The sequence below is a fragment of the Sordaria macrospora genome, chromosome 1 (genome assembly GCF_033870435.1).
Source record: "Sordaria macrospora chromosome 1, complete sequence".
NCBI classification, from domain to species: Eukaryota; Fungi; Ascomycota; class Sordariomycetes; order Sordariales; family Sordariaceae; genus Sordaria; species Sordaria macrospora.
Genome location: NC_089371.1, coordinates 5,762,600 through 5,776,177, shown reverse-complemented (window position 1 = coordinate 5,776,177; position 13,578 = coordinate 5,762,600). Strand labels below are relative to the sequence as shown.

Below are 13,578 nucleotides of genomic sequence, written 5' to 3'. Positions count from 1 at the left end.
TTGAACTTTCTCCACGCATCTTAGCGCACTGGCATTAACCATCACAATGGCAGAATCAATTTCCGGATCTCGAACGCCTCCGCAATCCACTCATTACTTTGGAGACTATCCACGGCTTAGTTCTGTTCGAGCTTTTCATTGCAGACACTACGAATATGAGTCGGGTGCGGTTGAGCTATGGGAAGCAATTCCACTGCAGAAGCCTCTCACCTTTGAGGCAAGACTCCGAGAAAAGTGTCTAGTAGCACAAGGAGTTGCTCGTGGAGCTATTCGGATCGTCCGAGAATTCAAACCGAGAAGCCTGGAGGCTCTTGTCTATGCGAATAAGCAGGTCCTTGCTATCCAAAAGCCCCAGGTCTGTAAATGAGATCCGAATCCAGTCTGATCCAACATTTGCGATATTCGAACGATGGCTAACCACATCATGTTTGGCTTGCTTTTTAGTTTACATACCATTTCGTTCAGTACCTGCAGGTTACCCAAACTGATAACCACCAAGAGCACAGTGGTGTTCCAACGCTGCACCTCATGACCGAGGATTTCCCTTTGGGAGATCTTCAGTCTTTCATCATGGCCAATGGGTTCATACGAGAAGGTGAAGCAAGAAAAATCATGCGTCAAATATGCAATGGTCTAGGGCTCCTACATATGAGAGGTCTAGCCCATGGTGATTTGCAATTGCGTGTAGGTGAATCCCGAGACATCGTCCCCAAAAGGAGATGCAGTGTAGGAGTATCACTAACGTCTCGCTGCTCGTGCTAGCATGTCACTATCGTCCATCTTCCCGAGAAAAACACAGAGTGGCGTGTCAAAATTGGGGGATACAGACTTCATTACCCGACGGTCCCCATCAGCAACGGCAGTCCCGAAGATTTCATTAACACTGTTGCCCATTCAGACCTTTCCTTCCTATCCCCAGAGGTGGTAGGGGGTTATACTCTGAGGAAATCTTCAACCTTTGATGGACTGAATGGTATAAAAGCACTCGACGTTTGGGCAGCAGGAGAGCTTGCTGCTCACATGCTGACCGGAAGTCCAACATTTGGCCTGGATTTTCAGAAGCTATTTGACTATAAGGCCGGAATAATCTCGTTTCCAACCAAGAAGTTGGATCAAGCAATGGTTTCAGCATTTGGCAAAAGATTCATTGCGACATTGATGCACCCAGACCCATTGATGCGCCCAGTGCTTCCTCTTGACCCAAGGCAAGACGCCATTGCAGAATGGATTGAACCGGCCAACTGCTGGGAAGCAAAGGAACTGAAGGCAGTTCCACAAGCGACACTCTATCACAACAAAATCCTACCTCCTTTGATGCATTACACACCTGACGGAAGTAAGCTGGTAATGATAGACCCCCACGCCATTACCATTCGAACAAGTTCGTCCGGATTCATTGGCAGCTGGATCTACAAAAACGACCGGCATGCCGCATACCACGCTTCGGCTATTTCATCCTGCGGTAAGCGGCTGGCAGTATACGACGCAGAGTCCCATGCCATCAAGATATTCGACCTTTCAAAGAGGAGAAACACTGGGCCTTCCATCTCCTACCCCATTTCTGAGGCACTCATTATTCCACCGGGGTCCGATGGGGAATTGGCGCAATTTCAACAGCCCCAAACAATCCTCAACTTCCACCCTACCGGTTCTACACTTCTTTCCGCCTCCCCCTGCACCTTCGCTACCCTTGATCTCTCTCTTCTTCCAAATCCTGCCAATCCCCTCCCGTACCAAGCCACGATTGACTCCCGAGAAGAACCGATTGTTAACGCTTGCTATGCCCATGATGGCCTCGCAATAGTCGTGTCCCATAGGAACTATACAACCTTTACATCGCTCTCAAATGGGCGATTTACCCGTAGGGTGGCGCATCCTGTCCCCGCTCGCGTTATAGCTATTGCACCTGATGGACACCGCGTCATCTTGGGGTCAAAGGATGGGGATATCTGGTCTCTTTCCACTTCATCACTCATCGAGTCAAAGGAAGGCTTTTGGGTACCTGTCTGGCGAGGGGTATACGGTTATCCTGTCGACTCCATTGATATCGCTCCGTCCCCCATGCCATCAACTCGAGAAGGGACTACTAGTGCCAACGCAGTTACGGTAGCGGTTGTTAGTGGGGAGAAATTGACTCTTCTGTCTCTCGGCGACGATCAAGTCGATTGCTGCTTGGGATGGGTTGAGTTCAAGAAACGGAAAGCGCTGATAGCAAGGATCAAGCCCCAAACGGACAGGGAAGACCATCTGGAGATTGCGCTATGGAGTGGAGGCGAAAGCAGGATTACCTTTTTGAAGTTGGATGGGTTTTATGAAAAGGGCGCCAATAACAACACGGATACTGCGGAAGAGCAGGAAAGCGAGCGCAAGGATATGCTCACAAGTACCGGAGGGATCTTGATTTGCGAAGGTGAGATTGAGGTCGGCGGCGCGAGTGAGGGGGAGGAGGACGATGAAGAAGACGACGAAGTGAAAGATGAGGAAGAGAAAGATGACGAAAGGGCAAATGATGGTGAGGAAGACGGCGAAGAGGAAGACGACGAAGTGAAAGATGAGGAAGAGGAAGATGAGAATGAAATTGAGGAGAATGAAATTGGGGAGGATGAAGAATCCAGTAGTTCTGGTTGTGGGAGTTGGATTCTTGATGGCTACCGTGATGAGTAGTTAACTCACTTATGAGCAAGACTTGGGTATGGGAAGGAAAGGGAAAGAGTTGAAGACCAGTGTCTTTGACTTGGCTGGAATAATTCCTGTTGGCGGGAAATCAGATGTGGACAGAATGCGAAGATTAGGACGTTCTTATTGAGAGGCTGGTACCAGTGTCATTGACTGTGCGAGTGCATTGAAGAGGGAGGGTTTTGCTTTGTGCGTTGCTTTTTTCGTGTGTGGCGGTTTATACATCTATGGAGAATCAATCAGGTCAGTCACTTGGAGGAGCAACACAGGACTGGGTTCTGTAATTGCCTAGGATCCAAATGCGATGGCAACCGAGCTAGCCTACCCGGGGCGTACTCCGTTCCTTCAACTCCGGGGCCGAGAACCGTTGAGTGTCTCGTTCTTTCCTCCTTTGTCCTGCAGTAGTGGCTCCAATCCCTAGGCTTCAAACGAAAAAGGCTGGTCCACCATGAACTGAGACTTTCGCGCCTAGCTCACCGCAGTTGACATGACCGAGGGAGCCCGAGGCTTTGGTTGCGGATGATGGACCGACATTTAGCTGAGAATTTTGGAAAGTCAACGCAGTTTACAGTCACGGAGACCGGCTCCAGCTGCCAAACTACCCGGTCCACATACCTCTTCGTGTTGAATAACTCCAAAAGAGACAGCAAACAAAAACAGAAAGCAACAACTAAACATCGTCAGCCGTCCCGGGTCGCCTGTACGTTCCTCTCTCGATCCTAGCGGCGAAGAAGCATGGCCCGAGTTGGCGGAACTCGCTTCCAGCAGCACATCAACCAACCGATTGATGTGGCATGGACTTCATCGGAGGCAAACACAGCACCACGACAGAGAAAAACCACCTCAAGGGTCCAGAAGCCGCGGCGCTTGCCAAGATCCATGGTCACGATGGAAGACAAATCCTGACTGCAGCGAAGCTTAAAAAAGGGGCAGCCCAGATCAGTTGGGGCGGCTCCAACGCCCCATTCCCTCGGAGGAGATGCCGTTGGAGTTTTTTGTCTTTGGGACGGACCAGACCAGAGACCAAACGGAACTGGAGCCGCTCTCGTCGGTTCTGTCTCCTGCAATGCTACCCCCCAATTTCCCCAGTCTTCGTACTGCGGTAGGTCTCAGTCCTTCATCGTCTGGGTCTGGGGCACGCTAGAGAGGCGATACCCGATACCGCAACAAGCATACGTACCGCAGTAGGTCTTGCCTCATCCAGCCCTCCCTCGTTGGGTCACGCTTATTTGTCTAGCTGGTGGCGACGTGGGTATGTTTTGGAACTTTGGGGTATCATCTCCGTTAATTTTGGGTTGCCAGGCTGCCAGCCAGGCCAACGGCGTCTATTAAGTGCGTGTAAGAAGGAATTGCGGCTGGCGGTCCGCAAGGAGGAAGGAAAACTAGGTGTGGCCTGATGTCAGAGATGGCAATAGTTTGGGCATCATCGATGAAGAAGCGAGAGAGAGGCTGCATCCTCTCAACGACTACCTGCAGCTCAAAATCCAGTCGCGTGGCAGCGCAGCAAAGCAATGGTGAACTGGCGATGATGCTGGAGCACAAGAACCTTATGTTCATGTTGAAGGCCGAAGTGGGAAAGGTTCTAGACAACCTGGACATGGATGTTTCTGATAATGGAGCCGCTCTGCCACTTGGCTGGCGATGGATTCCACTTGGACTGGACTGGAGTAAGAAAGCTGGAGGTGACAGGTACGGGCCATGATTCCACATGCCCTATGATGGGCATGAACGAAGCCGATCATGGCCGAGTTTTTACCAAATCCTCGGTACTTCGTGCTACGGCTACGGTTACTCAATACGACAGCATATTCCCTGCAGCAAGGCCTTTGCGGCATCCAGGCTTCCATGTACCCAAGCCAGAAACAAGCAACCGAGCCGATTGTATTTCAAAATAGGACAGCCATGGAGGTACATGTGGATGGATGGTGTTGATATTGGAGTCCTGTCCGTGGAGGTGTGGTTCAGGTGAGGTTGGCAAATGTTAGTGGCCGTGTGTTAGTGGTGAAATTGTTAGCGAGACAGCCCCCAAAAGCAGCGCTAAACGGTGCCAGCCATTCCCTCTTGGACCTAGCGCTGTTAAAGGACGCGTGCCAGACCCCGGCATGTGCCCGCTAGCTCGATGGAATTGAGGGCCGACGTCCGGCCAGCTTGACGCGACGACACATGAGCAACGACATCGGAAATCTCCAGGAATCCTCCATCACCACATCGCTCTCGTTAGGAACAGACTGCCCATCGTTCCGCCAGCCCGACCAACAAACATCGAGCATGGGGTCGGCCCTATGCCCCAATGAATCCTTCAACGCATCTCGCGCACATTTCCCCGCTGTCGCCGCCGTTGATCTTCCAACCTTGGGAAGGCAAATGGGTCTAATGGGATGGGCAAGATATGCAGTGACGGTCTGACGAGCTCATCTCGTGCGTTCGAGGCCATGAAGATGACATCCCATTCAAAAATCGGGGAATATCTGATCAAGCATTGCCCAATGGCGCGCCTTGCTCCTTGCTTCCGTTTTGGGCACCTCGGAGGGGACGACTCCGGGCCAGGATAGGAATAGCTCCAACAGCCGCCAACGGGGCCAAGCACCGCTACACAGTGAGAAAAGGGGTCAGGTACAAAGTCTTGGCCACACCTCCAAAGGCTCTTGTTCCCTTGTTGCTGACTGCAACGGTACAACGGTTGTACTGTGCAAGAAGCTTGGCCATCTCATGAAAGTCTGATGTTGCTTTGGGACATGGACCCCTGGGAGCTCACTTCAGCGACGCAGCATCACAGAGAGACAGGGACGGGTTCCAGATTTTTAGATCCCTCCACAATCTTTTGCTGTCATGATCTTACCATGGCTCCATGGCTCGCATGGCAGCGCGGCGCGCTTCCGTACTTTCTTCGTACCCAGCCGTCTGGGGGTGACCTGGGGTGGCCTTCTGGGGAACATGGAGATGAGGGGGCAACTTTCACACCAGTCCGAGTCCGTACTATCTCACTCCATCCTCGAGAAAGTTGATAAAGGATGCTACAGCCGCTCGTTTCAACACCCTTCCTCTCTTGCTCCTCAGCCAGTCCATTCTTCTGTTCATCCTGCGGTGTAAGAGTTGCCATGGTCCACTGCTGACCGTCCTCAATAACCCCCATCAACTTCCATACGACATAGGAAGAAGGACCCAGCACTTCAACATCAACACCAGTACCATCGTCGATATAGCTACCTACAGACGCCCAACATGTCGTCCCACGGCTCCCACGACGGGGCCAGCACTGAGAAGCACCTTGCTACTCATGACATTAAGCCCACCCTCGACACCGTCGTGCCCAAGGGCCATGGCGAGACCGCAGCCCATCCCGGTGCCCAGGAGAAGGAGGTCCGCAACGCCGCCCTCTTCGCTGCCATCAAGGAGTCCAACATCCACCCCTGGAGCAAGGAGTCCATCCACCTCTACTTCGCCATCTTCGTCGCCTTCTGCTGTGCCTGCGCCAACGGTTACGATGGCTCGCTCATGACCGGTATCATTGCCATGCCCAAGTTCCAGGCCATGTTCCACACCGGTGACACTGGCCCGAAAGTCTCTGTTATCTTCTCTCTGTACACTGTGTAAGTCATGGTCATTTACTCCCTTTGGTCTTGGGCTCTTCTAACGCTTCCGGCCTTCCAGTGGTGCCATGGTTGGTGCTCCCTTCGCTGCTATCCTCTCCGATCGTTATGGCCGTAAGAAGGGCATGTTCTGTGGTGGTGTCGTCATTATCATCGGCGCCGTCATCGTTGCTACCGCATCCAAGCTCGCTCAGTTCGTCGTTGGCCGCTTTATCCTCGGTCTCGGTATCGCCATCATGACCGTCGCTGCCCCTGCCTACTCGATCGAAATCGCCCCTCCTCACTGGCGTGGCCGTTGCACTGGTTTCTACAACTGCGGTTGGTTCGGAGGTTCCATTCCCGCCGCCTGTGTCACCTATGGCTGCTACTTCATCAAGAGCGACTGGTCGTGGCGTATCCCCTTGATCCTCCAGGCTTTCACCTGCCTGATCGTCATGGGCTCCGTCTTCTTCCTCCCCGAGTCTCCCCGTTTCCTCTTTGCCAACAACCGCGAGGCTGAGGCTATCGCCTTCCTTGTCAAGTACCACGGCAACGGTGACCCCAACTCCAAGCTTGTCTTGCTCGAGACCGAGGAGATGAGGGACGGCATCAAGACCGACGGTGTCGACAAGGTCTGGTGGGACTACCGCCCGCTCTTCATGACCCACAACGGCCGCTGGCGTATGGCTCAGGTGCTCATGATCTCCATCTTTGGTCAGTTCTCCGGCAACGGTCTCGGCTACTTCAACACCACCATCTTCAAGAACATTGGTGTCACCAGCACTTCCAAGCAGCTCGCCTACAACATTCTCAACTCGGTCATCTCCGCCATCGGTGCCCTGAGCGCCGTCTCCATGACCGATCGCATGCCCCGCCGCAAGGTGCTCATCGTCGGTACCTTCTTGTGCGCCGTCGCTCTTGCCACCAACTCCGGTCTCTCTGCTACCCTTGACAAGCAGACCCAGAGGGGTACGCAGCTCAACCTGGCCGAGGGCATGGACGAGAAGGATGCCAAGGACAACGCCTACCTCCACGTCGACAGCAACTACGCCAAGGGAGCCCTGGCCGCTTACTTCCTCTTCAACGTCATCTTCTCCTTCACCTACACTCCCCTCCAGGGTGTCATCCCCACCGAGGCTCTCGAGACCACCATCCGCGGCAAGGGTCTTGCCCTTTCCGGCTTCATCGTCAACGCCATGGGCTTCATCAACCAGTTCGCCGGCCCCATCGCTCTCGACAACATCGGCTACAAGTACATCTTTGTCTTTGTCGGCTGGGATCTTGTCGAGACCGTCGCTTGGTATCTCTTTGGGTATGTTCTTAGTCTTTCGCTCTCCCTTTACTTTGTAATAGCAAACAGATTGCTAACATTCTGTGTTACAGTGTCGAGTCCCAAGGCCGCACTCTCGAGCAGCTCGAATGGGTCTACGACCAGCCCAACCCCGTCAAGGCCTCCCTCAAGGTCGAGAAGGTCGTCGTCCAGGCCGACGGCCACGTGTCTGAGGCTGTCGTTGCTTAAAAAACAGGCGACGAAAGAGTCGATACACTCCTTCCAAAAATCATCATACCCGGTCGTGTATTTCCACACGGCCACAACATTGTGATACCCTTTTTCCGGGTCTCGAAACGAATCTTAGGGCGCCCCTTCCTATAGGAGGAGGAGGCATGTGTGTACGAAATGTTTTTAATGAGCACGAGCGTCATGTTTTTGTTGTTTGTCTGCAGCGGTTGTTGTTGGATTTAGCAAGCAAGAAAGCAAGCAAGCGAGCAAAAGGATATGTTAATGAAATTGTAATGTCTTCATTATTCCCATGCCTAACTTACCTACGACTTTGTCTTCAGTGGTTGACATGATGTAAACACGACCTTTCTTCGAAACTCGCCAGCTCCTACAAATCCAGTCGTTTCCCGGAGCCTCCGCAAGTTTTATTGTCATCATCGCCATCATCATCATCATCATCATCATCATCATCATCATCATCATCATCATCATCATCATCATCATCATCATCATCATCATCATCATCATCATCATCATCATCATCATCATCATCATCATCATCATCACGGACCCGGCAAGCCTACAACAACGAACCGAACCCAGATGTCAAAAAGACAAAAGGAAGAGCCATGTGACAAATTAAAGCACAGAGTTCAGTTCGGCTCTCGGTCCAGCAGTCTTACATGGGATTAAATCTTCTAGCGCGCAACACTAGCACGCCCGCACTTGGTGGTTTGGGGAATAGCTTCGGGCTTTTACTCCACACTTTTGTCGTTCACATGGGTATGTGTGGGGTCCTGGGGAACACACAGGTTCGGTTCGTGGGGTGCAGGTTCCGAATTTCGGGTGTCGCTCCGCTTGTCGACACCAGTCATCGTTTCTTTTTTTTCTTCGCATTTTTTCTTTCGTTCTGGCCTTTCTCGTTGAAGATGAACCTTTGGAAGTTTAATGAGACCAAGCATGATCGGCATGCAACTACTTACTTCAGGTACCACCGCTGCGACGGCGTTGAAGATCACGAAGAGTCAATGTCGACGACATATCTTGGAATCTTCAATTCCCCTATGCCCTGATCAGTCATCACAAAATTAGGTATTCTAGCATCAAGAACCCAGCTTGCCCATCCATTAACCTCCTTTCTCCTTTTCAACCTCGTCTCTCGCCTACTTCTCCGCAATTCGCAAAACCCGCAAGTGCCTCGACGTCCCCCTTTTCGTTGCCCGGCGCGACGGCCCGACCATCCGACCAAAACAGGTCATTGTCAAATGTCAACTCTCAACAACCCAAGCCCAGACCCCAAAAGTCAAAGCCCTGAGTGCCCCATGCACATGCACATGTTAGGCGTATATATATCTACCCTGCACAACTTGAACCACCGGCCCGCTGTCGGACCCCATTTTTGGACGCTATTGGTGGAACCCTTCGTCGAATTCCAGCCGCTCAACGTCGTCGGTTAGTGCTGGGTTCGGATCCAAGCGTTTGGTTTGAATGGCAAAACCCAAATTCGCAGCAGGTACCGAACAACTTTCCGTGCTCAATGGGGATGCGTTTAGCTGCGGGTTAGGTGCGGTTCAGGTGCGGTTTAATCGGACCGATGTTTTGACCACTCAGTGAGCTGCGACTGCGAGTTTGTGAACTAGGTACGTGAGCTTGAACTGCGAATTGCGAATTGCAAACTGCAAAATGCAAAATGAAAAATGCAAGTATCATGTGCAGGTTGAAGTGTATTTAGTATAGACTCTTTGTTTGATTATTAGCGCGGTTCAAGCCTTATATTTTCTAATAGGAGGATTACAAGGAGTTTGCAAGGTAGAATAGTATATTTACGCTATTTGATTAGTTGAAACTGTCTGATTTTAAAGGAAGCAAGAATTAATAATAGTTTACACTTACCTTCTTTTTATTTCGCTAATTTATAAACTAAAATCACTTAAATTACTTATATATACCTATTATGAAGGGTAAAGTTAGAAAGTATTTATAGAGTATTTACAGGGCATTTATAAATGCTTAATAGTATTAACTAATTAAATTTTGGAATTATAAGCGAAAATAATAAATAAATTACAAGTTTTTAGTTAGATTTTAAAATCTTAACATGCAGCTAATACTATGCCTTGCAACTACCTTGTACTGTCTTGTAATATAGATGGTTGATTGAACTATTTCTTCTACAAAATCAGTTCACTCAGCCCTTACAGAACGTGCTAGAATATAGAGGTTTTGCCACTGTATTCTGGGATTCTCTAACTTGTTCATCATTCCTTCTAGCCTAATTTGTCATTATAGAATATACCTGTAAGGGGTACAGCATAGTTGACACAGATGCTGGCCAAAAGAATTGATAAGGTTCTACGAAGAGAGAAGGGGAGAAAAGGACACCCTCTGAGCAGTCTGGCCGGCTGTCCTAAAAAAGAGAGACGTGCGCGCGCACAGGCCAATGTTGCCTGCCGCGAGAGTAGAGCACTCGCCTGGCAAGATTGCCAGGCATTTCAGCCGCGGGCACTAGCCCCATGACAATACCAGAAGCTCATAAATTCAGTTTATTCCTTTCATAATATAGTGCGCCTACAAGCACTTCTATTAACTTACAAAAGCTTCTACACTTTGGAAGCTTCTAGATACTTAACGTTCGTGTATATAAAGACTTCTTCTCTTTTTTAGTTAGTCACTCCTTAAGCAAGCAAGCACAATCAAAGCATTACAATACAGTCTACTTCTGTAGTACAGAATTCACTATAATAGTTATTTCTCACAGTGCAGAGTTCACTGTACTCTTCTTTCTTGAGAGCAGAGTTCTCTCTAAGATCTCTTTCACAACCTCTCTCTATTGTCTTTGCAACTACGCTGCTTTCTTCAGCACTGCTGCCGTACTTCCTACCGCTTCCGCTCCGCTCTGCTACAAGTGCATAATTCACTGTAGCATCTCTGTACTGGTGTTATTATTATAAGCCAGTTAGAGCATTGCAGCAAATATAAAAATTACCTAAATTACCTATTTAAGTTCGCTATATTTCAAAAAGCTTGTAAATACTTAATTTCAAGTCAAATCCTAAATTTAAAACTATACAACAAAAGTTTACTCGCTGTATAAACTAAACTTACTCTTGTATAGATTACTATATTATCTGTATACACTCGTTAAAAGTTGGTTATGTATAATCCTTTTTCTCTTTTATATATAATCCTCCTCTTTACTCTCATATACTCTTTTAAATCCACTTATTTTTATACTTTTTATAATACTACATATTTTACGAACCTTCTTTTATTTTAGTATCCCACTAATTTTTTTAAATTATTAATCTTTTTTAACTAAAAGAGGATTAACTTTATACCTAAAATGGCAATATTAATATTAACTGTTGTAAGGGTTCTACGAGGTACACACGCAGGTAAGCCTTGGTGAAAGTGATAATATTCGACAAAGAGGAAAAGAGAAGTCTGTGCTGGTATAGCATGGAGCTTACAGCTAAATACACAAGAGAGGTGCGGATATCGAAGGTGCTAGAAACGCCAAGGTCGAAAATGTGGTTCGTGCGGCGCACCCCAGGAGTGTACCCAGTTGGAGGGCAGGCCTGGCTTATATAGAGTTCAAGCCAGGCAAACACCTCTAGGCGTCAGCCCCATGATAACTGTCACGGCACGTAGTTCTCAAGAGCAGTGCATACGAATAATCTGACGAACGTAATGAATAATTAACTATAAGAAGTAAAAGAAAGAACAGATAGTGCTGCCTGTCACAGGTTGACATTGGCTATATAGTGTGCATTCCGAGTTCTGCCTTGCAAGCAGAACATCGTCCCATCTTTTGTAGGTTTGGCCGTCTGGGCATATGCACCCCAGCCTGTCACACTGCCTTTAGCTAGCATAGTTCAATACAGAAATGAAGTGAGTCCAGTGACAGGAAGAGTAGACCGTCACGTGAATATATGCACCTAAGCAGAAGGCATAGATTTCAGCTATGACATTAACAACGACGAGAACTTTTTTATACGTACAATTTTAATTGCAGTTGTAGTAACTATAGTAGTAAAGTAAACTTACTACGTAACGTATAAATCCTCCCAGTTACTTTCCGCCAGCGAACCGCACTCGCTACTATACTTAATTCGTGTATTAGTTTTCTAAATTGCTACTTTACGTTATTTATTATTAATTACTGTCTCTAACTCTTCGTTTGCATTTATTTACATTCAGTTTTAAAAGTCCTACATTTTCTTAATTGCAATACAATAATACTAGTTGCGTATTACTTTCTTTACTATTATAAGAGCCGCTAATTTCCTTGTTGTCATGGGGCTGGCGCCTAGGAGTATCTGCCTGGCTTGAATCCTATATAAGCCAGGCTTGCTCTCCGGTTGAGTGCACTTCTGGAGTGCGCCGCACGAACCACATTTCTGACCTTAGCGTTTCTGACACATTTGACATCCGCACCTCTCTTGTGTATTTAGGTGTAAGCTCCATGCTATACTGGCACACACTTCCCTTTTTGTCTTTGTCGAATATTACCACTTTTACCAAAGCTGACCTGCGTGTATACCTCGTAGAACCCTTACAGTTAATAAGAGTGCTTGTAGGAACACTATATTATAAAAGGAATGAACTGAATCTATAAGCTTCTGGTACATTCCATGATGACAAATTAGTCTAGAAGGAATGCTGAACAAGTTAGAGAATCCCAGAATATAGTGACAAAACCTCTGTATTCTAGCACGTTTTGTGAAAGCTGAGTTGACTGATTCCGTAGAAAAAATAGTTCAATCAGCCTTCTATACTACAAAATAGTACAAGGCAGTTACAAAGCACAGTACTAGCCACACGTTAACAAAATATAATTTTAATAATTAAGCAAATAAATTATTTTTCTGGAATTTATTAGTATTTAATTTTTAATTGAAGAATAGATAAGTTGTTACGGCGAATAGAAGGAAGGAATGTGACAAAGCGACAATGACCCTATATTGAATGAAGATCAAAAGATGAGGAAAAAGAAAAACTAGAATACAAAGAATGGCTGCGGCGCAAAGAATATACTATGTACTGCCAAGAACCATGCAGCTATAGAAGCAATGCTGACTAGAGGTTGAGCCGCGCCGTCATATAAGTATAATATATATATTTAATAATTAATACTTTTGAGTTTTTTAAAAGCGGCCGCTATTTCGTCGTTTTAAATAATATTCGCAACATTCTCTTTCAATACTGCACAGCAAAATAAAAAAGGACAGCACGATAGTAGCGGTACCTGCAACCTACCTAGGTACCTAGGTTATAGTAAGCTACATCCAAGTATACATATCATGTCAACCACTACCAGCCCGGCCTACTGTGCTTCTGTCATGCAGCTGATGCGTGCCCGGTCATGTTGTCCCGTTCACACAGTACCTACGTCGCTGACCTTTAATGATAACCAGTACCATGGAAGGCTTTTATATTGAATCCCGTCGCTTAAGATATACGCCACTGGGTTGCCTTGGATAGCCTGCGGCTCGGCAGAGGTTCCCAACTTTTTTTTTCAACATTAATGCTTGTTTGGTGTTAATTACTAAGGCGTTGATTGGTTGGGGCCTTAGAGGTCCGAGGAGCATAGTGGTATCGGATTCGAGAGCGGCCCGCGCAACATATCTGGTTGCAGACGGGAACGTATGAGCCGCCCAGATGGACTGTGGCGTTATCAGAGTGTTGCATTGGGGATGTTGAATGTTTTGGATGGAAAGGGGTTGCTCGAAGTCCGCATGTTTGCGGGAGGTATCTGCCGCGCCTGCTATCCTCGTCTGCCAATGTTTTAAGAGACCCTCCTTCGTGGAGAGAGCTATCGTACTCCTTCCT

At 48.0% G+C, this 13,578-nt stretch overlaps 2 protein-coding genes across 2 annotated transcripts; both read left to right on the top strand.

Moving 5' to 3' along the window:
• Positions 1-46: 46 nt before the first annotated feature.
• SMAC4_12108 (uncharacterized protein) lies at positions 47-3,230 on the top strand (the record flags this gene model as incomplete). Its single annotated transcript, XM_003352598.3, has 3 exons — positions 47-355; positions 445-684; positions 763-3,230. The coding sequence occupies 3 exons, from the start codon at positions 47-49 to the stop codon at positions 2,662-2,664; spliced, it is 2,451 nt and encodes an 816-aa protein (XP_003352646.3). The 3' UTR covers positions 2,665-3,230.
• A 2,427-nt stretch (positions 3,231-5,657) lies between these two features.
• SMAC4_01480 (uncharacterized protein) lies at positions 5,658-8,205 on the top strand. Its single transcript, XM_003352599.2, has 3 exons — positions 5,658-6,266; positions 6,328-7,557; positions 7,629-8,205. Exons 1-3 carry the CDS (start codon positions 5,899-5,901, stop codon positions 7,762-7,764), a joined length of 1,734 nt encoding a protein of 577 aa, XP_003352647.1. The 5' UTR covers positions 5,658-5,898; the 3' UTR covers positions 7,765-8,205.
• The last annotated feature ends 5,373 nt before the right edge of the window (positions 8,206-13,578 follow it).